General features: G+C 40.0%; 1 protein-coding gene across 3 annotated transcripts; it reads right to left on the reverse strand.

The window, feature by feature from the left end:
- Positions 1-12,040: 12,040 nt before the first annotated feature.
- On the reverse strand, positions 12,041-25,541 carry ZNF706 (zinc finger protein 706). Of its 3 annotated transcripts, none has more exons than XR_011558752.1 (5): positions 25,289-25,541; positions 17,189-17,325; positions 15,981-16,085; positions 13,843-15,464; positions 12,041-13,335 (listed from the first exon to the last, which is right to left on the reverse strand). XR_011558752.1 is itself a non-coding variant. In XM_070748147.1 (4 exons), exons 2-3 carry the CDS (start codon positions 17,321-17,323, stop codon positions 15,990-15,992), a joined length of 231 nt encoding a protein of 76 aa, XP_070604248.1. In that variant the 5' UTR covers positions 17,324-17,325; positions 25,289-25,463; the 3' UTR covers positions 12,895-15,464; positions 15,981-15,989. The 3 variants fall into 3 exon arrangements, 1 of the variants encoding a protein (XP_070604248.1); XR_011558751.1 differs by having other exon boundaries at positions 12,041-13,543; positions 13,670-15,464; positions 25,289-25,463; XM_070748147.1 differs by having other exon boundaries at positions 12,895-15,464; positions 25,289-25,463.
- Between the last annotated feature and the right edge of the window lie 1,265 nt (positions 25,542-26,806).

Genomic DNA, 26,806 nt, shown 5'->3' on the forward strand with positions numbered 1-26,806 from the left:
AGGGCAGGCCCTGCTGGGGTGGGCATGGAGCGATGACAGGGGGGGCGCGTGTCACCCCAGGGAATATGTATGGTCCCCCTCAATTGATTCCCTTAACTTTAAAAAAAATTTTTTTAATTAATTTTTTAATATAGAAAAAAACACACAACATATAACAAGTGCTCAGTGATTGTGCCCACCACCACACAAACATTCATACCCCACCATCAAATTGGGGGTGTTCCTTATATATACCGTTTTAACTCAAGAGCAAAATATCTATTTACATATTATAAAGTGATTCCAACTTGTTTCTTAAAGCTTGGTCTCGGATCCTACTCACTATATATTGTCTCACTTTGTCCCATCGCCCCATCAGTTGTCGCAATTCAGTTTCATTAGTCAAATTCATCCTTTTGTCCATAATTTCAAATTGAATGTGGTCCACCATGTATCTATACCAATTTTGCATTGTCCATTTTGTCGCATCCTTCCAACCTAATACTATTACCGCCTGAGCGCTTTCTATCGCTACTTGTTTTATTTCTCTGAATTCTCCCATCTCATTACTTTTAACTAATACTGCCATTTCCTTAGTAATTATCCATCTTATATTTAATATCCTATTAATATCCTCTTGCACTTTTTGCCAAAAATGAGTGTTTATGCATATGCTATGTTGTGGTTAGCTCTGGCCCAACTCCTGCCCCAAGGACTGTGGATGTGGGGGAGACATCCACATGCTGCAGGCCTGTTTTGCCCCCGGTGGAATCTGATGATGAAGGCGCCTCTGACCAAGAAGACATGAGTGACAGGGAGGAGGAGAGTGTGGCAGACAGCTCAGAAGGAGAACAATTATCTAGCTCCTCCTTGGATTCAGAACAAGAGTTAATGATACAGCCACGCATGCAGAGAGTGATGCATAGGCAACAACAATTGAGAGATTATTATCAAAGAAAATGAGGCCACCTGTGGTTGGGTGGGGCTGTGGTAATTAGTGAGGCTGCTATAAATAGAAGCCTCTGGGTTTGGCCATTGTGGAGGATTATCTGATCATTGTGTTTCCTGACTGCTTTACTGACTTTGACCTTTTGTGTGCTGATTTTTCCCTGCTTTGACACTAAACCAGAGCAAAGTGTGTTTCACTTTGTGAAAGAAGAAGGACTGTGAATTGCCTCACAGCTGCAAGCTAAGTATCTCAGAACTGATAAGGGACTTGTACAAATTACCAGTTTGTTTGGAGACGAGTGCTCTTTGCTATACCAAAAGAGGGCTTGGTTTAAATGAATTTTCATTATAAAGAACCTTGTTTTGAATTTTCAAACATGTGTGTGTCTGAAATTATATCTGTGCACTTTTGGGAGGATTCTACCAGAGAGCTCGACAGAACATGCTATGAGAATGCCCAGTAGTGCAGAATTGATTCCCTTAACCAAAAACAGGCTCCACTGAGTTCTGTGGGACTTACTCCCAGGTAAGTGGGTAGTGCAACCTTCACCAGCTAATAGTTTGCTTGCAACTTATAATAAGTAAAATAATAAATATTAACACTAAAATTCTATTAGGGCCCAGATTGGAGAGTTGGGTGTGTGTGTGCGAAATGTTTACTTCTTCCTGGAGAGGCATAACAGAAAATAATTGAGAAGCACTATTGTAAAGCATAAGCAAGGAACAACTCCCAGTCTCAGGAAAGTTTTATGTAAAATTTTAAAAATAAACTTCTATTCCTCTAATGCAGAGGTCTTCAAACTTGGCAACTTTAAGACTTCTGGACTTCAACTCCCAGAATTCTCCAGCCACCTGGGGAATTCTGGGAGTTGAAGTCCAGAAGTCTTAAAGTTGCCAAGTTTGGGGACCCCTGCGTCAGATGATAGATTCACTATTCATTCTAGGTATTTTGCTTCATTCATTCTAGGTATCTAGATTATTCAGCACAGCAGAGCAATATTAAATACATGTTTTTTCAGAGATTAGCAGAATACTTAGATGACATAGGAGATTTTCTTTACGAACTAAAATCTTTTCCCCTATGCCGTGATTAATTCTTCCCTCCCTGGGGATTTAGCATTAAATTTATTATCCTTTTTATTAGAAAGTGGGAAATTGTTGAAAAGAGCCGCTGTATCAAATCCAGATTTTCTCCTTGAAATACGGATCAAACAGATTCTAGTGCCTTCATTTTGCCTCATTATCTTAGGTTTTACACATGTTATAACAAGATCTTTAGTCCATCCTATTGTAAATGAAATGGCACGGATGATCGTGTGATAGTGACATTTGCTTTAATTCAAATATGTGATACTATTTTTTTTAAAAAAACATGCTTATAACAAGGTAGAAAAATCTTACACTGCTTAGGCAAGATTTTCAATTTCAAACGAAATTAGTCCACAAAATACAGTGGTACCTCTACCTAAGAACGCCTCTACTTACAAACTTTTCTAGATAAGAACCTGGTGTTTAATATTTTTTTGCCTCTTCTCAAGAACCATTTTCCACTTATAAACCTGAGCCTCTGAAACTGTAACCGGAAAAGGCAGGGAGAAGCCTCCGTGGGGCCTCTCTAGGAATCTCCTGGGAGGAAACAAGGCCAGAAAAGGTGGGGAGAAGCCTCCATGGGGCCTCTCTAGGAATCTCCTGGGAGGAAACAGGCCTGGAAAAGGTGGGGAGAAGCCTCCATGGGGCCTCTCTAGGAATCTCCTAGAAGGAAACAGGGCTGGAAAAGGCAGGGGGAAGCCTCCGTGGGGTCTCTCTAGGAATCTCCTGGGAGGAAACAGGGCCTACACCCTCCATATGGTTTCCCCAATTGCACGCATTATTTGCTTTTACATTGATTCCTACTGAGAAAAATTGCTTCTTCTTACAAACTTTTCTACTTAAGAACCTGGTCACGTAATGAATTCAGTTCGTAAGTATTTTAGGTTAGCTAGGAAGAAATATAATTTATTAACCAAATTCATATGGCTGCCCTCTTCAACAACTCCATGGAACAGGAAAAGATTGGTTGTTCTAGGTTTATATCAGATTTAATCGTACCGAGGGAAGAGCTGCCCATTGCTGGTGCTACTGGTGCGCTCCCAGTGACTGGCGCAAGGGTACGCGCTTCCGGCATGCACACCCACATTTACCGGCGTGAGATTAGGCGGCCGCGCATGCACAGGAAGCAAAATCCCATGCAAGGACGCTAGCGTGCGTGAGATTTTGCAGATTCTTGGCGATTTCTTTGCTTCTGTGCGTGCGTATATGCTGAAGCAAAAAATGCCAAAAATCGGTGAAATTTATTTATTTATTTATTTATTTGTTTATTTATTTATTTATTTATTTATTTATTTATTTGGTTGGTTGGTTGGTTGGTTGGTTGGTTGGTTGGTTGGTTGGTTGGTTGGTTGGTTGGTTGGTTAGTTAGTTAGTTAGTTAGTTAGTTAGTTAGTATGCCGCCCCTCTCCGTAGACTGAGGTTGGCTGACAGCAGTAATAGAAAAACAATGTACAATACAAATCTAATAATTAAAACTAAAAACCCATAATTTAAAAACCATGCACACAACATACCATACATAAACAATATAGGCCTGGGGAAGTTATCTCAGTTCCCCCATGCCTGACGGCAGAGGTGGGTTTTAAGGAGTTTACGAAAGGCGAGGAGGGTGGGGGCTGTTCTAATCTCCGGGGAGAGCTGGTTCCAGAGGGTCAGGACCGCCACAGAGAAGGCTCTTCCCCTGGGACCCGCCAAACGACATTGTTTAGTCGACAGGACCTGGAGAAGGCCAACTCTGTGGGACCTAATCAGTCGCTGGGATTTGTGCGGCAGAAGGCAGTCCCCGGAGATAATATCGTACATGCAAGCATCCTCATGCGAGATTTCACTTGCGTTGCATGCGCAGAAGCTGAATCTTGCACTGGCCATATTGAAGATGCACAGCTGCATGCACATCACAATTTTTGCTACCACACTATAGTGTGGCCCATACCCGGTACTGACCACTACTGATTCGTACCTTTCCCCCCCATTGTTTTCTCTCTTTTTACTCCCCCACCGCAAGCATTTTGTCTTAATTACAAAAACTAAGTATGTTTCATAATGTTTCCTTCATGTCTACATTTGTCAATAAAATCTGGACTAGATGAGAAAGTTCTAAGCCTTTCCTGGTAAGTGAGCAGAAAAGTTATTTTTCATAACAAAATTACAAGTTGATTTAAGAAAGCTAAATATGATCGAGTCTGATTGGGATCAGGACTAGAGACTATCAAGAAATTTCAGGGTTGTAGTTTAAAAAAAGAAGAAAGGAAGAATGTTTATGGAGATTCAGTCACCCAGATCATGGGTGTGCCAAAGGTGCTTTTTCAAAATGCACCTGGACTTTATTGCGAAGAGAAATGTTTTCAGGAAAAACTAAGTCTAGTTGGCTTTCAAATTGTTCTGCCGGCGTGTTTCAACCGCCCATAATTACAGGGGAATTAGTCCAGGAAGGCACACACCACACGATAAAAGGAAAACCCAAAAGTTTTTATAAACAGAAAAAACAGAAACAGCTCCCTTTTTAAATGTCAAAGGGATTTTCTGGTACACACAAGGCACAGGTTAAATGCAATCCAATTGCTCACCCAATAACTGGGAAATTGAGTCCAATTCTAAAGTCCAGAGAGTCCACACACAATCTTGAACAGCACAAAAAACATGATCTTGACGAAACAATGAATCAGGTAAACTGCCATGAGGTTAAAACACCAAGCTGCACTTTTATATGTAGCACTAATTTCAACAGCCCCACCCAACCACAGGTGGCCTCATTTTCTCTTGTAATAATCCTTCAGTTGTTGTCTCCTATGCATCACTCTACGCATGCGTGGATGTGTCATTAATTCTTCTTCAGAATCCAGGGATGATACAGATGATTGATCTCCTCCTGGGCTGTCTGCCAAACTCCCCTCTTCCCTGTCACTCATGCTTCCTTGGTCAGAGGAGACTTCGTCGGCAGATTCCATCGGGAGCAAAACAGACCTAGCGGCATGTGGATGTTTTCCCCACATCCACCTGCACATTCCTTGGGGCAGGAGCTGGGCCAGGGCTAACCACAACACAAATAAGCAGCTTTAGGACAAGAAAAACCACTTCCTCCATAAGTGGCATAGGAGCAGACCTCACCTTTTAAAAGCCAAGTATTTATTTAATATGTCTTTAATCACTTATGATTCACTCTGAGTCTTGTGTGAATAAAAAAAAAAAAGGCCAACATGCCAAGATTACAATTAGCTTGGAATATAAATTGAATTAACTCAGTTAAGCAATTGAACGCTCCCATCTCCCTCTTTTCTTTCCCAAATTTTCCAGTTTTGGAGCAGTTGAGATTGTTTGTGGATTGCACTGAAGGTTTGTGATTGTGAAAAAAAGCATGGATTTGACATAGGTTATTATATAGCACAGGAATGATTAGTTAATTTATGCAGATGTCCAAAAAAGGCTTAGGGCAGTAATGGCGAACCTATGGCATGGGTGCCAGAGGTGGCAAACAGAGCCATACCGGCTGGCACATGAGCAGCTGTTCTAGCTCAGCTCCAACATGCATGTGTGCCAGCCAGCTGATTTTTGACTTGCACAGATGCTCTGGGAGGGCGTTTTTGGTTTCCATAGAGCCATAACCTTGACAAAAATAATTTATTGCCAGAAGACAATTGAGCAGCATGTATAGCACTTTTTTTTTGCCTTTTCTGATATTTTTTCTGAAGGTGTATGGATTTAAAGTTCAGCTAGGTGGCAGCAAGTAACCAACTTTTGCTGATCAGTTAAGCAGGTTTAGATATTATTATTATTATTATTATTATTATTATTATTATTATTATTATTATTATTATTATTATTGGGATGGGAGCTAACCAGGAAGTCCCAGAACTCTAGACTAGACTGGGAGTTCAAAAGCAAGGATTTTGCAAGGTGGCAGCAGCAAAACACTTCGGTTTAGGAAGAAAATCACACTGATATGGCTTTTAAAATCACCAGGAATTAGGATGGATTTGAAGACTAGTTTTTGACCTAACATTTACATAGCGCTGGGTATGGAATACATTTTGTATTTGTTTCAGTAGCATGAAACAATCGCAGTAGAATATAGATATAACATTCTAAGGAAAAACATACAGCAATTGAAATTTTGAGATGGGTAGCAATGATTAAAGCCCCAAGTAGAAGTAGCATTGGCTTACCTGAACGGTCTTTACTGTGCGCTGCAGGGAGAGTCCAAGAGTCCATCGGTTGTCATGAGGAATGAGCTAATTGATTGAATTAAACATCCCCCCTCTCTCTGCTCCACCGGCTGTGATAATTACGTTTTTCAACAAAGGTGCGTACATCCATACAAGGGAGAACAATGGGAGCCAAAATCCAGCGACTCTGGATCCCAAAGCCAGGGCGGGTTTGGACTCTCCCCGCAGTGTACAGAGAAGACTGTTCAAGTTTGCTAACATTACTTCCTCCTGTGTGCTGCTAAGGAGAGTCCAAGCATGGGATATACCCAAGCTTAAGTCTCGTGGGTGGGACCAGGCTGGTCCAGGGGAGCAGACCCTCTAAAGTACCCTCCTTCCGAAGGCTACCTCAGCCAAGACAAACACATCCAGTTTGTAATGTTTGATGAATGGTGACAGAGTAGTCCATATGCTGCTCGACAGATGTCCTTAATAGATGCCTGCATGGCCCAGGCCATAGAAGTGGTTGTGATATGGGTGAAATGTGCAGTTAACTTGCAGGAAACCAGCCTGGATTGGCTCCCATAGGCCTGGGCGATTCAGGCCTTTCAGCCAGTGACTGACAGTTTGGAGTGTGACCTTGCAACCCATGGAGGCTGGTTGAAAAGCCACAATGCCTCGGTTTTCCAGAAGGAAGCAGTTTGTGGAATATAAATCCAGAGGGCCCTCTAGACATCCAATGTATGCTAGTGCTCCTCCAATGGATGTGACAGGTTGGGGCAGAAGTCTGGAAGGATCACCTCCTGGGCCTGATGGAATCAGTTCACTTTAGGAAGAAAAGAAGGATCCAGCTGGAGGATGACCCTGTCAGTATGGAAAAGTCAGAGGTCTTGTCACATGGAGAGTGCTGCCAACTCGGAAACCCTCCTGGATGAGGTGATAGCGACCAAGAAGTCTGTCTTGAAGATCAGGAACTAGAGCGATATCATCCTCAACGGCTCCAATGAAGATAATCTGAGAGCTTACAGGACCAGGCAGAGATCCCAGGAAGAGTATCGATGTGACTTCAGTAACCGAGTTGTCGAAGCGTGGAACTCATTACCGGACTCCATAGTGTCATCCCCAAACCCCCAACACTTTACCCTTAGATTATCTACGGTTGACCTATCCAGATTCCTAAGAGGTCAGTAAGGGGCGAGTACAAGTGCACGAGAGTGCCCTGTCCTATTGCTCTCCTATATCTCCTATACCTTTCCTCTATTCCTATATCTCTTCTTCTATTCTTTCATTGATATATTCTATTCCTATATCTTCTTTTCTATTATTTCTTAGTTATACTGTATTCTACTATGAGTATCTCCTCTATAACCTTCATCATGTATTTTACTATGTGTATATTGATATATACCCACTAAAACCCTCATTGTGTATTGGACTAAATAAATAAATAAATAAATAAATAAATAAATAAATAAATAAATAAATAAATAAATAAATAAATAAATAAATAAATAAATAAATAAATAAATAAATAAATAAATAAATAAATAAATAAATAAATAAATAAATAAATAAAATGTCCTGGAGCCTCAAATTAGTGGCTCCTCTCAAAAATCCCGAGCAGTTGCCCTACCTCAGCTCCAGCGGGCATGTGTGTGCCAGCCGATTTTTGATTTGCAGAGGCTCTGGGAGGGCGTTGTTGAGCCTCCGAAGGGATGGGGGAGGGCATTTTTACCTTCCCCCGGCTCCAGCGAAGCTTTTGGAGCCCGGGGAGGGCAAAACACGAGCCGACTGGGCCCACCAAAAGTTGGGAAACAGGCCATTACTGGCCTCCAGGGAGCAGGGAAGCTGCTCCCCCGGAGAATTTACCAGACTTTGAGGACACTCCATGTTGACCTTGAGTTTAGCTTTGTGGAGAAGTGTTTTAAATAGAGCTGGTTTAAAGAAGCCTGTGAACACTAGCTAGTCAGGGATCAGACCTTCGTCATTGTTGTAGTTCGCTCTGGCCCAGCTCCTGCCCCAAGGACTGTGGATGTGGGGGAGACATCCACATGCTGCAGGCCTGTTTTGCCCCCGGTGGAATCTGCTGATGAAGGCTCCTCTGACCAAGAAGACATGAGTGACAGGGAGGAGGAGAGTGGGGCAGACAGCTCAGAAGGAGATCAATTATCTAGCTCCTCCTTGGATTCAGAACAAGAGTTAATGATACAGCCACGCATGCGGAGAGCGATGCATAGGCAACAACAACTGAGAGATTATTATCAAAGAAAATGAGGCCACCTGTGGTTGGGTGGGGCTGTGGTAATTAGTGAGGCTGCTATAAATAGCAGCCTGTGGGTTTGGCCATTGTGGAGGATTATCTGATCCTTGTGTTTCGTGACTGCTTTACTGACTTTGACCTTTTGTGTGCTGATTTTTCCCCGCTTTGAAACTAAACCAGAGCAAAGTGTGTTTCACTTTGTGAAAGAAGGACTGTGAATTGCCTCATAGCTGCAAGCTAAGTATCTCAGAACTGATAAGGGACTTGTACAAATTACCAGTTTGTTTGGAGACAAGTGCTCTTTGCTATACCAAAAGAGGGCTTAGGTTAAGTGAATTTTCATTATAAAGAACATTGTTTTGAATTTTCAAACGTGTGTGTGTCTGAAATTTGTACCTGTGAATTTTTGGGAGGAGTCTACCAGAGAGCCCGACAGAACAGTCATCAGACAAGTCTTTGTCTGGAATGCTTCCCTCACCCCGAAGATAAGCCTCACTGATCCCAGGGGAGTGGTGTGAGTAAGCTTCATCCATATTGGACCAAACCTCCTGCATTTGGACAGGCTTGGCTTGGCAAGGTGGCCCCTACTGCATGCCTATCACAATCCCTTGGGAATAAGCATTGGCAATCATATCCTGCACCTCCACTGGAAGTCATTGCCAACTATCTTCTGTAGGACAAAACCCAGCCGCAGTAGGGGTAAATGTCACCGAGAGGCACCAGAGGAGACAATAAGAGCCGGGGTGGCGCAGCAGGTAGAGTGCTGTACTGCAAGCCACTGAAGCTGACTGTAGATCTGCAGGTCAGCGGTTCAAATCTTATCACCGACTCAAGGTTGACTCAGCCTTCCATCCTTCCGAGGTGGATAAAATGAGGACCCGGATTGTGGGGGCAATATGTTGGCTCTGTTAAAAAGTGCTATTGCTAACATGTTGTAAGCTGCCCTGAGTCTAAGGAGAAGGGTGGCATAAAAATTGAATAAATAAATGGGTCTGGGGCCAAACTGACTGGTTCTCCAGTCAAATGGGAGTTCCTTGCACTAGAACTTGGACGGTCATGGACCTATCTGGAGACCAGACCTTACTACTACGCTGTTTCCATATCCACAGGCAGAGAGGACAAGGGGTCTGAGGAACCAGTTAGGGTGGAATAAAATGCAGATCCTTGGAAGACTGCAGCAACAGTGGGGTCAGATGTTGGGGTGCCTGCTACAAAGGCACCTCTGCCTGCTTCTGGGCCCTGGCAAACTGCTTTTCTAAGGCTCAGGAAACCATCCATCATCTAGTGATTCCACACACACCACGAGTAGTTCACATTTCCTTAATAAAGCACTTAGAAAAACCCCCAGGAGTCTTGATAGCATCCTTTCCAACTAACATGCTTCAGGCAGTTTATGAAAATGTCTTAAGAAAAATTGCTACCCGAATTGCTGATGGCGAACCTATGGCTTGGCTGCCAGAGGTGGCATGCAGAGCCATATCTGCTGGCATGCGAGCCATTACCCTAGCTCAGCTCCAGTGTGCATGTGTGTGCTAGCCAACTGATTTTTGGCTCACCTGGAGGCTCTGGAAGGGGATTTTCGCCTTCTGGAGAGTCTCCAGGGGGATGGGGGACGGCTTTTTCGCCTCTAGAGCCTGGGGAGGGCAAAAACTGGGTCTATCAGGCCCACTAGTTTGTGAAATGGACTGTTTCAGGCCTCCAGAGGGTCTCCTGGGAGACGGGAAGGCCATTTTCACCATCCCCAGGCATTGAATTATGGGTGTGGGCACTTGCGCATGCACAATAGTACACGTACTTTCGACACCCGAGAAAAAAAAGGTTTGCCATCACTGCCATAGACTAATGTGGCTTTTTACCATTAAAGGTATAGATTTCTTCCTTAGTAATCATTTTCCACATTTACACAGTATTTATGTAACATCTACGGAGAGGGGCGGCATACAAATCTAATAAATTGAATTGAATTGAATCTTCAGGTTGAGGATTGCAATCAAAGGGGAGAGGCAAAAAAAAACAAACCCCAATGTACAAATGCCACCATCAGGGACATATGGGATTGGAACTGACTTGCTAAGCAATTAGTGGCCAGTAGTGTTTAGACCCAGCAGGAAAATGGTTCTCAGAACTGGGCTACTACTGTGCAGTTGTGTTGGATAACATTATCCTAGCCACTATTTCCCAGCAGTATGATATTGCTTAAAATGCAGGTCAAAGTTCCTATCAGTTAATTCTTAAGTCTGCTAAATCCCTATCTATTAATTAAAAGGTTCTTGGAACTATATCCCCCAGAATACCTATTGCATGTACTTTTTGTCTGGGAAGTCTACGTTTTGAAACACTAACACAATTGGAAAGCACAGATTTAAACTGGTATGATGCTATTAACAGAGTTGGAAGTACCTTGTTTTTTCCATATAAAATTATAAATTCCATATATTAGGAAGCCTAAAGGAAACTATTTATACCTGGCATGGATAAAGTATGAAAATTACTTTTTTGATGATCAGCCTTATGAAAGGTGATGGGGTCAGTTATATATCAATGAAATACTGTAAACATATATTTTACACAAAGTCCTCCCAAATTAAACATTTAGAAGAGCAACGTGGCAAATATTTACTTAGAGGGTGCATTATTGGACACAGCAGATCACTACTATTACTATAGCAGATCAGTCATAACCATAGTTCCCTCTAAGCTGAGCAGTGAGCAATCGCTTACTTAAAAATCATCATCAACTCAGAGTTTTCCAAACCAGCCCAGAAGCCGAGAGGGAAAGAGTGAAAGGGAAGGAGAGAGAGAGGAAGAGAGGAAGTGAGAGAAAGATAGAAAAAAGAGAGGAAGGAAAAGAGAAAGAAAAAGAATGGGAGTAAGGAAGAGAGAAAGAAAATCAAAATCTAGTTTAAAACTAGCTCAACTATTTAAGTGGTATTTTGATATTGATAGAGTTGCCCTATTATGAGCTCACTGTTATAGACACACAGTACAGTATTTTATTTTGAAATTCTCTGACACAAAACAGGGTGGGTTTTTTATTTATTTGTTTGTTTATTTATTTATTTATTATTTCTGTGCCGCCCAGTCCCGAAGGGACTGCCGCTCAGACACTATACTTTTCCGCCCACCCCCCCAAAAAATTAGAGGGAACACTGGTCATAACACTTTCATAAAACATGCTGCAAACACTAGCACAGGGCTGTCAAAGCCACAGCCAATGAACTGAATGCATCATGCATTGGCCACGCCCACACATTTTAGCAAAGGGGGGGGGAAGTCACGATAAGTTACGTAACACTGCTTTGACCCCATAGGTTTGACACCCCGGCACTAGCATAAGCTGTAGAAGAAACATGAAGCCTAGTTTCTTACATCTATTGTAATACTAAGTACAGCCAGTAAATTTTTAAAATCATAATTTCCCCAAGAGATGCTGGTGAAGACATAAAAAAGGAATAGCTTCTTCTCATGCACATATATTTCATGAAAGCAATCTGGTTTTCATGTTACTATACAAGATACTGAAACAACAAGGAAAAAGAATATATTTAAGAGGTAACAGTGTTGTTCATGGATGATCTTGGTTTTATAGTTTTCCTGAGGTACAAATTAAAACGAATCAAACTCATTTTTCAAAATATTTTAATCCCCCATGGATATGTATGGTCCACCACTTTTTAAAAATTATTGCTTACAGAACTCTGGTTCATACTCAGACAAGACCAAAGTTTAAACGTAACCATTCTGTAAATGACTGCATTTAAATGCATACTTTTAAAAATGTTGCACACACACCTACTTTCTCAAGAATTCTGCAACTCTAATGCTAGAGTTGTACCACCACATAAGTAAAGCAACAGCAACAACCCCAAACATAACATGCTGCCAGATTGAAGAAAAATGTCTCACTTGATATAATCCAGTTTTGAAATTCAAGTAGCCTGATACATTTTTTCAAGAACAATCAAGTCTGAACTATTAGATTTTGTATTTAGTGTTCCAGTATTTAAACCAAATGTTTTACTAACGTTCTTTGCCAACACTGATCCGTAAGGTTAGGCAGCATTTTCAATGATATGTTCAAAAGAATTATTGTTTTGGAATATCCACATTCAAACTAGCCTTTGAAATAGGACTGTGGCCAATATCACAGGAAGGAAACGCACTACTGTACTGTGTATTTTGGCACATTATATCTTGTGCATTTTAAGTATGACAAATGATGGTTTAAACAAATTACGTAAATGCATGCTGGCTTGCTAACTACCAATACACAATGTTCATAACAGCAAAATCCTTGTGCATATTTTCTCTAATCTTATCTTGGTTTTATCTATGAATGACACATGCAAATCGAATGAAACTTTTGCTGTTATTTCCATTCCTTGTGCTAAACAAAGAAATAAAACTGCTCAGTTAGCATCAAGGTTAAAGAAATGACACTTGCATTAGGTAGGCAGGAAATATCACATTTTCAACTTTTGCTTTTAAAAAGATTTTAATCCGACACATTACAATGCACAATTGTGTCTTTTGATCCAGAGTTAACAGGTTCTATTCACAAGATTTGGAAACTTTTTCACTTATTCCTTACACCCATACTTTTAACCAACACAGAGAATTAAATTATTCTTATTATGGATAGTTCCAACCTATCCAATTCATTCCCATATGTTAAATGTCAGGATTTTCTGGTGACCTTGACTGGTTAGAAACAAATTATCTTTAGCAGTTTAATTAACGTATAAAATCAAGATTTAGCTTGCTCAGTGTACAGGCACAAGCTACTTATAACAGCAATTCAGAAAAATGCAGTCTGCAGCATAAGTGGGTCAGTTGTACTAATTTAATAGAAACCTATTTTTTGTTCCCATCCCCATTATTTGTTGATAATAAGTCTGAAAGAAAATACAGTGATACCTAGTCTTACAAACGCCTCATCATACAAACTTTTCAAGATACAAACCCGGGGTTTAAGATTTTTTTGCCTCTTCTTACAAACTATTTTCACCGTACAAACCCACCGCCGCCACTGGGATGCCCCACTTCCGGACTTCCGTTGCCAGCAAAGCACCCGTTTTTGCGTTGCTGGGATTCCCCTGAGGCTCCCTTCCATGGGAAACCCCACCTTCGGACTTCCGTTGCCAGCGAAGCACTCGTTTTTGCGATGCTGGGATTCCCCTGCAGCATCGCAAAAACACAGAAGTTCAGAGGTGGGGTTTCCCATGGAGGGGAGCCTCAGGGAAATCCCAGCAGCGCAAAAACGGGCGCTTCAGCTGGCAAAAGGGTTGAATTTTGGGCTTGCACACATTAATCGCTTTTCCATTGATTCCTATGGAAAACATTGTTTCGTCTTACAAACTTTTCACCTTAAGAACCTCGTCCCGGAACCAATTAAGTTTGTAAGACAAGGTATCACTGTATTACATGTATCTGCTTGAGGAATCAATTCACCTGAAAGCATTTTTCCGGAATTCCACCTAAACAAACTAAAATAAAATTAGTGAATTTATAACCTCTCAAATTATTTTTAAAACACTGTTCCACTCCAGCTTTTTAAAACCTCTTATTGGTTTGAAAGGCAGATTTCTTGCCTGTGGGACCCCCCCCCCCCATGTCATTTTTACAATGAGGACATTTATTAGGTAAGAAAGGAAAACAAAGCAAGAGCTTTATTCCAATGTCAGGTGTGCAAGTAAGCAGTGTAACTGGTATTGTTTACCCCAGGGTAATGAAAATAGCATCAACTTAACTGACACATCAGATTAGTAAACAAATAGATCACAATTATTTTTTTCTGTATGCATCAAATGTGTATTATGTGTGCTGGCTTAACAGAATGATTTCAAAGACGTCTGTTCTAGGCACAAAGCAAACTTTGGTTAATATTACTGTCAGTGTTAAACCAGTAACATAAGTAACCCGTCACAAATTATCTGTTTGAGTGAAAAGCACCTGGGGCAGAACCTATAGACTGCACCTGAGATCAGAATCCTGCTCAAACATAGTTTGGAAATCTGTAACGTAATGCAACACTGCCTGGTATTGAAATTTTAACATGGACACTGCTATATGTAATCAGGTCCAACTAATCAATGAATAAAGCCATTATTTCTCTTGGCATGTGCCATTCTATTCCATCAAATAAGCTTTTTCCATTTTAGTTTTCAAATAGGGAAACATTTACAGTAGTCATTTTTACATATGAAAGGTTGCCAGGTGGCCCACTTCTTACAGGTGTGAGAAGTTACACAGAGGGTCTTCACAACAGAAAGCAGTTATTTCATGTTGCTATAGTCTGAACCACTCAGATCATGTTTAAAAAAGAAGAAGAATGTTCAGTTCAAGTATACTTCTGATACCCCACCATTTAGTATAATGATTCACTGCTGCTGCAGGAGACTCCAGTGCATAAATCCAAGATACAAGTGCCCCTATGCATAAAGAGTGAAATCGCACAATGGCCGGCAGAATAGGCACTCCAACCTAAGTAGCTGAAAGTGCACAATTCTTCAGTCAAAAGCAGTGGGTTTATTTTTTCATTTGTTTGTTTTTAAGAAAATGATCGCGCTCAGGCAAGTATATTGAATGGAGAAATTATTTCCTTGTTTCTAATGGACTTAATTAACAGCAATGAATCTACCCTAAGTGAACTATCTAATTTTTGGCAGGGTGAGAAGTTCACTTGTTGAAGTTTTATAAGGCAAATAAAACATGGAAATAGAATTTCTACAAGTATTTGACCTGTGATATTGTAAAATCAAAGTACTATTTTATTAAATGAGTTATTTTACACAATATGAACATCAATATAATTACAACTGTAAATTTTTCTTTAGAATGAACCAATTTCCAGATTTCCAAGTAGGGCACAACTGTACAATTACACAGAGTTGTCTTTACATGAAGCCCAAGAGGAACAGCATAAAAATATGAATGTTTCTATAGCCCCTTCATTTTTTGCTGATCAACAGTTTGTTAGAGAAGCAGCTGCAGATTTGTTATGTAATGTCTGACAATAGAAGAGTCAATAGATTCCATGAATTCACCTGAAATACAAGAGTAAATTCATTAATTGAACTGTTATGTCATTGATTAATAGTATGCAATAATTTAACGCAGTCTTTTTCAAACTTGCCAATTTTAAGAGGTGCAGATTTCAATTTTCAGAATTTCTCAGACTACTGGGAGTTGAAGTCCTTACATCTTAAAGTTTCCAAATTTGGAAAACACTGATTTAATGTCATCCAATTTTAAAATTAACCAAAACAAACAATTGTTAATGGAACTGGCTAAATCAAAACGAGAACATTATAAACATATCCTTTCTGTCGTTTTTGGCAGTTTTGCAAATAGGCTTGGTGATAACAACAGCCTAACTACACAAGTTGTAAATTCAACAGATTCCCCACTTCTCGAAAAAGCTCAAGTAGCAGTTGATTTTATATTAAAGTTATCTCTCCATTTTTATACCCTTCAGAAATATAACAAATGAAATAAAAATGAGACAAAATTATTTAGGACTTCTGATAAATTAATTCAAAATTTAAATGGTACAAAATTACCAGTGAACGTTATGCCTGAACTTCAGCTAATTCTGGAGGAAGAGGGGTTTTGGGATGCTTGCTCTCAAAGTGCTGCTTGAAGGTCTTGGGATCTGGCATCTGTGTCTGATTAAGGAGAGAACAAAGCAACAGAAATGTTCATACAGAATCAAGAACACTTTCTTCTTCCCATATCCTTAAGATCTGCCACATTCCTTTAGCTTCTTTGACTCAATCCACAGTCAATGGCCTTTGGAATATTACCATCTCTTTCTTTATTTAAATTATCTTTTTGTTAATATATTTACCCATGTTCAACTTTAATTCTCTTACAAATTTGGTCACATACAAGTGCCTTTCCACACACACTTCCTTTTATTTATATTTAATTGACATTCCTTATTAAAGTCCAGGTATTTTTAGTGCTGGGCATCAGAGAACTATAAGAAAATTTATTTAATTAAATAGTTTTCCTGATAAATTATTTAGAATTGCTTAACCTTCTTGACATCTATCTTCTCTACTATCCTCTGACCACAAAAATAAATATTAACTAGGAGTCAATAACTCAAACCTTTGACAGATTAAGTTTCTATCATTACCCCTATCAAATCAATCATCACTAAATGGGAAATATAATAATTTATATAAATATTCATGCCCTCTGGATTAGGTGAGGTTTCTAGATTAAAACACCTTGAGAGGTTATCTAACCTGTGATTAGAATCAGGGAAGTCAGCTGGAAAGGTCAACAACGGTGATCAGATGACTACAAGGATGCTGCAACATCATGCAACAGTTACAAGTACTGTACAAGGATTGGCTGGAAGTCACCTTTTCAGTGCTGTCATAACTTTGAATGGCCACTAAACTGATGGTCATAAAGCAAGAACTACCTATGTTATGTATTTTAACTAACATGTTTCTTCCAATTTCATGTTCATTGCACATTTTGGAAGTCCCATATTAATAATTTTATTTAATCAATATAATAATATATTGATCAAATAATACATAGTTCTTATTTGGAAATTCTAGCTATCCTACCTTCTGAAAGAAGCTTCCCCAATATATTACTCTTAAGGGAAAACAGCTCTAAGGCAAAATTTCCTTACCCATTATGTATACAATACAAACTTTCATACAGAAGGATGTTGCCCTGCTATACTTCATACACCCGGTTTAAAATCTAGAAAGATTGCTCAGTGTTTTGTTTCAGAGGTTCTTACCCTACAGACGGTGCATGTATATATTAAAGCAGCTTTAGCTGCAGCCTTCTGATCATGGCCTTGTTTCTTCTTCTGTCCAGCTTGCTTTTTGGCATTTTTCTGTTGTGACTGGATTTTCTGCTGACCACGAGCCATATCTAGAAGTGCAGAAATTATAACTGATTATTCACGTAGAGTTCCTAAACTAAAGTAATGTATCAGCCTATACATGCTTAGAATTATTGTTTCAGAAACTAAAATATGAAGTAGGGTATTGAAAGGGCAACATGTGACTCATAGTAACAGGGGCACAAACGTACAATAACAGCTATCAGAAACATTTGCAGCAAACATGTCTTTTCCCAGGGTCACATATCAGCTGCAGAAGGCAGCTCATTTAAACACATCAAATAGCTGAACCAAGATAAAAGTAAAGCTTTTAGTGTCAGGTGATAGTGTATATTTTTTAAATAAATTTGTATGCAAAGCTTTACAAAGAACATAAAAACTAATGACAGACTCCAACCACCAAGCCATATGTATTCAAATTTACTTCATGGATCCTCAAGACAGTATAGAATATCAATTTCAGCAGGAGCCATATCTTATTTAATTCCATTACATTTGCTTAATACAATTATATTTATTAATGTATATTTCAATAGCTCTGTGTGACTTACAAAGCTACATACCATATATAATATATAGAATTCTGAAATAATATTGAAAATAATTGCTTAAAACTCTGGAAGGCTAGAATATTAGATATGTTTGCTGTCTTGGATTGTTTATAAAAATAATAAATACAAAATTTCAAGTAAGTCCAAAATTGAAATAAGGGGAGGGCAGCTTAATCAGCAATATGGTAGGTATTTTATTGTGTGTTAATATATCTGTGGTAGGACCTATAAAACATGCTCCATTGAAAATTGAATTTACCAAGAAGACGCTGCAATTATTTAAGGCCTTTATGTACCTAAACAAATACTTTGGATTTGGCTTGGAAAGCAACTGGCAGCATATGGGGTTTTTGGTGGTGCCACTCCCATTGCATGCTTCATTTTGTAACAGTCACAAGTCTGTAACAATTCCAAGGGCAGTCAAACAACATAGGGATGTTGCAATAATCTACACCTGATGTTACTGGCACAGGTATCACTGAAACCAAGTTTCTCTTCAAGTATAAACTATCACAGTAGTAGAAGCTCATGAAAATCCTCACTTGCTACTACTGTTATCTAGTAATTTACGTGTTTGTATAATTTAGGCTATCTGTACAAGTTCAAGGAGAACTCCTTAACTATGAACTTCTTCCTCATTCAAATTAGATTATATCTCACAGAGTAAGAGATAATGATGCAGTTGTACTGTAGTGCAAGGAAACTGGAAGTTTTATTTATTCTTTTTCCACTCCTCCACTCCCCTCATGTTCCTTCCAATAATTCAACAATCACAAATTCCATCATTGTGAAGTATACTCATAACAAATATTCTTTCTACTATTCATGATTTATATTCCAACATCATTATATTTCCCTGTTCCTATAATTCCACTACATTTTGTGGCAAATCAACATTTGGTACTGTATTTTGTTCCACCCAAATATTATGCAAATAGCAGTATGAGTGGAATACTATCAATTTCTCACTGAATAAAGGAGGTTAGTCCATTTATAATTCAGGAAAATATTTGCCAGCAATTCTGGATACAAAGAATATCAATTTTTTTAAAAAAGAAAACATTAAACATTAAACACCATTAACAACTTGGAGAGGTTTGTATTTAATTACTGTAAGAGGAAGAAAAAACAGTGGGAAAAAAGATTAGAAGTTTGGTCATATGGCTCATTTGTGGCCACAAATCAATACTAAAACTAAAGGATATTTATTATAAATTTAAAATATATTAACTGACACAGATAAGTAAGAGGTTTTCCATTCAAGCACATTCAATGCAATTAAAATATCAGAATTTAAGAGACTGTCATAAATATACTATCTTCAGACCATTAAATATTCTATAATTCTTTAGCCTTCTGCTTGCTGTTTGTGAATACTGTGTAGTATTTGCATATGTGGAAGGTATCTAGGTAAGGGAAAACCTGTTTTTTCTAGTAAAGAAAAAAAAGGCAAAAGTTTTGCCATCAGTTGTGTTTGACTCTAGGGCACAGTGTTCATCTCTTGTTTCTTGGCCAAGGGAGCAGGCGTTGTCCAAAGACAATTTCTGTGGTCATGTGGCCAGCATGGCTATATGTCAAAGGCACCTGGAATACTGTTACTTTCCCATCAAAGTGGTACCTATTAATCTACTTGCATTTGCATGTTTTCAAACCGCTAGGTGGGCTGGAGCTGGGGTAAGTAATGATGCGTGGAGCTCAGGTCTCAAACCCAGGCTGTACTCCTACTTTAGTGAGTCTATACAAAAATGCCCCAGGTTTAAGAAACGTATTACAAATATTAATAAATATCACCTATTCTATCTTAGTGTTTCATTTTATTAGAAACACATTTTACCAGATATGGACAAACTCTTAATTTTGTAGAGTTATAAATAACTGGCCTAAAAAAAATTAAACTTGCAAAATATGAAGCTGCTAACTTAATGCACATTCTCTTTTACATATACGTACAGTAAAAAGACCAAATCCAGATCTCTACGGTAGGGGTCACCAATCTTTGGGATCCCAGGGACCACTAAATTCATAATTTTAAATCCCGTGGACCACTAATATGACCTGCCTAATGAATGGATGGATGGGCGTGGCAATCTGGTCATGTGACTGGATAGGCGTGGCCAACTCAATATCATTCATGTTGATGGGCAGCTTGCCAGCCTCTACCTGCCACTCCTTTCCTGCCTGCTCGGGTTCCTTAGGGTAGTGTTTTTCAACCAGTGTGCCGCAAGACATGGTCAAGTGTGCCGCGAAGCTCAGCAAGAGAGAGAAAGAAAGCAAGAGAGAGAGAAAGAGAGAGAGAGAGAAAGCAAGAGAGAAAGAGAAAGAAAGCAAGAGAGAGAGAGAGAAAGCAAGAGAGAAAGAGAAAGAGAAAGAAAGCAAGAGAGAGAGAGAGAGAGAAAGAAAGAAAGCAAGAGAGAGATAGAAAGATAGGCGGGGAAGGAGGGAGAGATAGAAAGAGCAAAAAAGAGAGGAAGGAAGGAAGAGAGAAAGAAAGAGGGATGGATAGAGAGGGGAAGGAAGAGAGAGAAAGAGGAAGAGAAATAGAGCAAAAGGGAGGAAGAGAGAGAGACAGAGATTTTTTTGTCCAAACTTTTTTTAGCCCCCCCCCCCCCCCCCCCGGCTCAATGTGCCCCATGATTTTGTATATGTAAAAAATGTGCCGCAGCTCAAAAAAGGTTGAAAATCACTGCCTTAGGGCCCCAAGAGGAAGCAATTGCTGGAGCTAAGCAGCCACTATGAAAAAGAGTTGCCAAAACTCCTACGGGGGAGACTGTACAGTAACACAAGCGTTCATTGCACATATCTGGCCCAGGGCCATAATTTGAGGACCCCTGATTTAGTACAATATAATAAATTATTTTTCTGCTGGAGAATTTTTTTTTTCTTCCCAGACTACCAGTGGTCCACAGACCACCGCTAATTCTGTTTGGCAAAATACAGAATTACAACTGCTGAAACAATGGGTTAAAGGTTGTGAGGCAGTAAGTGCAGATAAAAAAGTCATTAGCAAAATAAAAGTTTCTTTCATACACCAATTCTGCCTTGCAAAGATTATCCCACTTATCTACATAAATACTCTAAATATGAAACACAAGTCTGTCAAAGGAATTGTCATGTGGTCATTAAGTCAACCATGTGGTCGTTAAGGCTGACAATACATGCACACATTGGACATTTCATGGAATGTTTGAACTGAAATGTTTTACAATATTTGAAATTAATGCTTACTGCTTTATTTATTCATTCACTCAGTTTATATGCCACTTATCTTGCCTCTTATTAACAGAACTTATATGAACAGAACCAAACAATTCCATTAATATTTTCCTCTGCATCTACCCAGTTATAACTACAATATAGCAAACTATATGCAGTATATTCTTATTTACAATTTAAAACTGCCATTGCTTGCATCCAGTTAAATTGCTTTCAAGATGGGCAAGATTGAAAGTAATGTAATTGTTACGCGAAAAGTCTCAAGCAACATTTGGATTCTACCCCCACTTTTAAGAAAATTCAGGACAATATATACAGGTTGTCCTCAACCCATGACAATTGAGCCCAAAATCTCTGTTGTTAAATGAAACATGTTAATTGATTCCTGCCCCATTTTATGACATTTCCTGCCCCAGTTATTAAGTGAATCAATTGCAAGTTAGTGTTAAGTTAGTGATGCAGTTCAATGAATCTTGCTTTCCTATTGATGTTGCTTACTCAAAGGATGATCACATGACCCTGGGACATTGCAATTCTTATGAATATGACTCAGTTGTCAAGAATTCTGATCATAGGACTGTTGCAATGGCCGTGTCAAAAATAAGCCACTCTCCAGTGCCGATGTAACTTTGAAGGCTCACTAAATGAACTGTTGTAAATTGAGGACTACATGTACAGGATTGTATTTCTTATTCTCCTAGTTGCTCTATGAAATTCAAGTTAGCACGATTGGCTTGGCTTGTGGTTACACGCATGGATAAGATTTGGATTAACCACCAAGTGTTCCAACAAAACTGATCTAATAATTTTCTTTTAAACATAGTCCGGTTTGCTTTAGTTGCACCATGTTTCTATTGTGTAGCATGACAATGTGCATGTTCACTCTGAAAAGGAACATTCAAAAATGCCCATTTTACTGGAAAAGTTTTTTTCAAAACCCCTGAAGATAGCCAAATCCTCTAGATTCCAGATACAAATCCATTCCATAAAAGGAATAGAAGTCTGCTTTATTCAGCTTAATATTTAAAACTTATCTGTTGTAACCATCCACTCTGAAGTTCATGATTAAAATGTTTTTAAGGGGTACAAAATTTATCAGATTGGGAAATATAAATATATTAAATAAATATATGGGAGAAGAGATGAATAAACTTATTCAGTAATGATTTTAACTTTTCAAAAGTACCTTAATTAATTTTTTGAGTGCTTAGAAAAGGCATGTTAGCCAGTTAATTGGCTTTTTAAAAAGTAGATGAAGAGTTTTATAATTATTTTATTAAAAATTGCAGCTTTACATTTTACAAAAAGCAGTAATTTTAACTGAGCACAGCAATAATTTTTTTTTTAAAAAATGAAGACTGAAAATTCAACCATTTTTTGAGACAATTAATACAATAATAGAATTTGGCATTGGGTAATCCATCTTAGTTTTCCTCAATATTGGCTTTTATTTTATTTTATTTATTTATTTCATTTATTCGATTTTTTAATGCCGCCCTTCTCCTTAGACTCAGAGTAGCTTACAACATGTTAGCAATAGCCCTTTTTAACAGAGCCAGCCTATTCCCCACACAATCCGGGTCCTCATTTTACCCACCTTGGAAGGATTGAAGGCTGAGTGAACCTTGAGCCGGTGATGAGATTTGAACCGCTGACCTACAGATCTACAGTCAGCTTCAGTGGCCTGCAGTACAGCACTCTACCTGCTGTGCCACCTCGGCTCTATTATTTATTTGCTTGATAACAGAATAGGACAAAAATAATAATTCTACAGGATGACTGAATATCTTATTTCACTCAAAAGGAACATGTGGAAGATCTATGTTTCCTTACACAGTATAACATCCTCTCTAATTTTTCACAAATGTTCCCTTTTCTTCAGCTACACAACACTAAATTAATTCAAAACAAAGAGTGTGACTATCATGTGGGTTATATTTGCTATATATAATGTCTATTACTGACAATTGTTTTAATCAAAATTATCTGTATAATTATTACACTGGGTCAATCAGCATTATATACCTGCTCCTATTATGATGCTTCATGCAACTGCCTTATCAGGTCTTCAGTAAACTTATGGATACAATACCTTGTTTGAAACAGCTGAAAATTCTAAAAAGTAGGTGGGGTATTTCTAAAAACAAACCAAGATTGTCCATGAGATTGCCAACTAGAATTCTTTAAATTCCAAAAGAGGTTTGTATTTATGGTACCTAGTTCTCCTGAAACTGCACATAACTAACATATGCTACCAGATTATTCCTGACAACATTCGACACCAGTCAGCTTCTCATTTATAAAAGCAAAGTACAATATTATATACTTTCTTCTAGTCCATATTCATGTTCTTGCATTACAAACTATAACTCTGGGGGCAATACATTTGACTCTCAAATTATCAACCAACATCAAAGACAAGACAACTAGACACAAGAACAGTTTTCCCCCGAACGCTATCACTCTGCTAAACAAATAATTCCCCGAACACTGTCAAACATTTTACTAAGTCTGCACTTCTATTTCTACTAGTTTTTTCTCATCATTCCTATCATCCTTTTCCTCCCACTTAGGATTGTATGACTGTAACCTGTTGCTTGTATCCTAAGATTTTTATTAATATTGATTGTTTCTTCATTGCTTATTTGACCCCTATGACAATCATTAAGTGTTGTACCACATGATTCTTGACAGATGTATCTTTTTCTTTTATGTACACTGAGAGCATATGCACCAAGACAAATTCCTTGTGTGTCCAATCACACTTGGCCAATAAAGAATTCTATTCTATTCAAAATTTATCAACAATTTTGCCCAAAGTTAGGCTTGGCCTCTTGTTTTTCCCCCTTCCACTTTTGGGTTATTTTATTAACAATTTTGCAAAGAGGTCAAAACTACAAGTTAAGAAAGCCTTCAAAGCTGTCCACGAAAGTCCAAAAGAAGTAATTACTAGATTAAACTTCCAGGTCTTACATCTTCTATGGAACAAGACTTTTGTTTCCTAGGAGAAAATATTTAAAACATTTGAAAACAAACAGCGCAAACAACCGAGAAACAAACCGTACCACAGTCTCAGTGCTTCTGCTCTGAAACCCCACTACTGTACTTCGTATAACCGGAAGCTGACTACAAATTAACTATTTATTCAACTTTGTTTGAACTTTATGAGACATCGTCATATTTAATTTTCCCTGGCGAAAAGAATACACATTCCAGATGGACTTTCAGCTGCTTGTGACAATGACAACGAGACTCGGGGCCCATCATGTGACTTTTAAGGAAAAGGAATGAAAGTACAATCAGGCAGCAGGATCAGAAAAGTAGCAGCTGTGAAAAAGTTTAAAAAGTAAACTACAGCTTGCTTGCTTGCTTACTTACTTATTTATTAGACTTTTATGCCACCCAACTCCGAGGCGGCTTACAACACATAATAAAACAATATGCTGTGCATAGAGCATTCAATAATCCAAAAGTGGAAGAGAAAAAAACAAGAGGCCAAGCCTAACTTTGGGCAACAAAACAGGCAGAAAGAAAAACCTCTCTTTAGGCAGAGACAGGCCGCAAGAGCCTGGGAGTTTTAGAGGCACATTATATATACCTCCAACCAGCCTCACCTATTCAAGGCAAACAGGTATTCCCAGTCAAACTACTGCATCTCCATATACTTAAAACTTCTTCCCAAGGAATCCCGGGCAAAATACTTTTGGAACGAAAACAAGAGGAGGGGAGGAAGCATACAAAGGAAAAGGCCCGTTTTTGCCGAAGCGTGGGCTTAAAAAAGATAAAGACTCACTTTGGACAGCTCTATTCAGAAAGGGGCAGCGGCCACCGGTAACCCAATTCCCCGTCCCGGGCCTCCCCGAGAAGAGGCGGCAAATGCCACGGCAAGCTGTTGCCTCCCCCCCTACACACACACACACACCTCGGGAGTCCGCGCAACAATGTGCCCAAGCCGTCAACCCCCCCTCCGCCCCCCCCCCAAAACGCCCGCCAAAGCCTCAGGAGGAACGCGGGGCCGCCTCAGCTCCACCGTAGGGGGATATAAGGACGGCCTCGCCCCGGTCGGTCGGTCGAGGAGGCGCTGCCCTAAGCAGGCGGGCGGCCTCGCCACAGAAAAGCCCTCAGGCCTGGCAGGCGAAGAAGCCTGACACCCCCCAACACACCACATACACACACACAAACAAACACAACCCCTTCTTCTTCTTCTCCTTCCACCCGCCTCGCTCACCCGGGTTGTGGCTTCTCCCGCCGGCAGAGGCGTCGGGTCGACGGCGAGGAGTGGCTCCGGGAAGCCCCCGCAGCAGCAGCAGCAGCAGCGGCCACCGCCGCCGCCGCCCGCTCGAAAGGATGTAAAAGCCCGCGCGCCTTTCCTGTCCGTCTTCCTGTCTGTCTCCCTCCCCCTCCCTCCCTCCCCTCGGCCCGTCCGTCAGTCCTTCCGTCCCTCGGCGGCCCCACCTTCGGCGGCCCCGCGCACGCGCCACCCCTCCTTCCCTTCGGCGCGCGCCGCCTCCCCCGAGCGCGAGGTGAGGCCGCCTCCCCGCCAACCAACGCGCCCGAACTGGGCCAATGGCGGCGGCGCGCTTTTACCTCAGGCGGGAACGAGAGCGGCGGGGGGAGGGGCGACGGAATAGGGCGCGCGCGCTGTGCTTCTTGGCCTCTTTTTCCCCTCCTCCGGTCTGGGACAACCGGTGTGTGCTTGAGTTGGGGGCGCGACCAGGTCTTCACTCTTAAACTTAGTATATGTTGCCGCGGGAGCGGAGTGGAGTTTATGGACTTTCTAGTCCTCTTTACTTGGGAAGAGCCCAAGACGCGGGAAACATTGTCTCCCCCATCCTCTCCCACCCGGACAGCCTCCTGAAGCCTTTGGAGCGGCTAATATAAATGAATACAAATAGAATATAAATGAGCGTCTAATATAAACGAACGTATATCTTGGTGGGTTTCAGGGGCGGGTTGCTAATAGAATAGAATAGAATAGAATTCTTTATTGGCCAAGTGTGATTGGACACACAAGGAATTTGTTTTGGTGCCCATGCTCTCAGTGTACATAAATAAAAATGCACATTTGTCAAGAATCATGAGATAAAACACTTAATGTTTGTCATAGGGGTCAAATAAGCAATGGGGAAAGAATATTATTAAAAATATTAAGGATACAAGCAACAAGTTACAGTCATATAGTCATAAATGTGAGGAAATGGGTGATAGGAATGAGGAGAAAAAATTAGAAATAATAGTGCAGATTTAGTAAATGACTCAGGGAATTATTTGTTTAGCAGAGTGATGGTATTTGGGGGGAAAATTGTTCTTGTGTCTAGTTGTCTTGGTGTGCAATGCTCCATAGCGACGTTTTGAGGGTAGGAGTTGAAACAGTTTATGTCTAGGATGTGAGGGGTCAGTAAATATTTTCACAGCCCTCTTTGATTTCTGCAGTATACAAGTCCTCAGTGGTTGGCAGCAATTGTTTTTTCTGCAGTTCTGATGATCCTCTGAAATCGGTGTTGGTCTTGTTGGGTTGCAGAACCAAACCAGACGATTATAGTGTGTCTAATATAAATGAACGTATATGTTGGTGGGTTTCAGGGGTGGATTACAATTACCGCTGTACACACAGCTTCAGTTGTCTTTTGTGTCTGCGCTATGCGCATGCCACCCCAGCTTGTCTGTTTCTGTGCATGCTCAGGAAGGAAAAACGTGCTGAAATCACACGAAGGGATGTGCACCTCAGAGATTTTGGCAATTTTTT

Source organism: Erythrolamprus reginae, chromosome 3 (genome assembly GCF_031021105.1).
Source record: "Erythrolamprus reginae isolate rEryReg1 chromosome 3, rEryReg1.hap1, whole genome shotgun sequence".
Lineage (NCBI taxonomy): Eukaryota > Metazoa > Chordata > Lepidosauria > Squamata > Dipsadidae > Erythrolamprus > Erythrolamprus reginae.

Coding starts and splice junctions, on each gene's coding strand:
- ZNF706 (XM_070748147.1), bottom strand. CDS start 17,323: ATGGCTCGTGGTCAGCAGAAAATCCAGTCACAACAGAAAAATGCCAAA. Junction 16,086..17,188: donor ATACATGCACCGTCTGTAGG/GTAAGAACCTCT, acceptor CTCCTTAATCAG/ACACAGATGCCAGATCCCAA.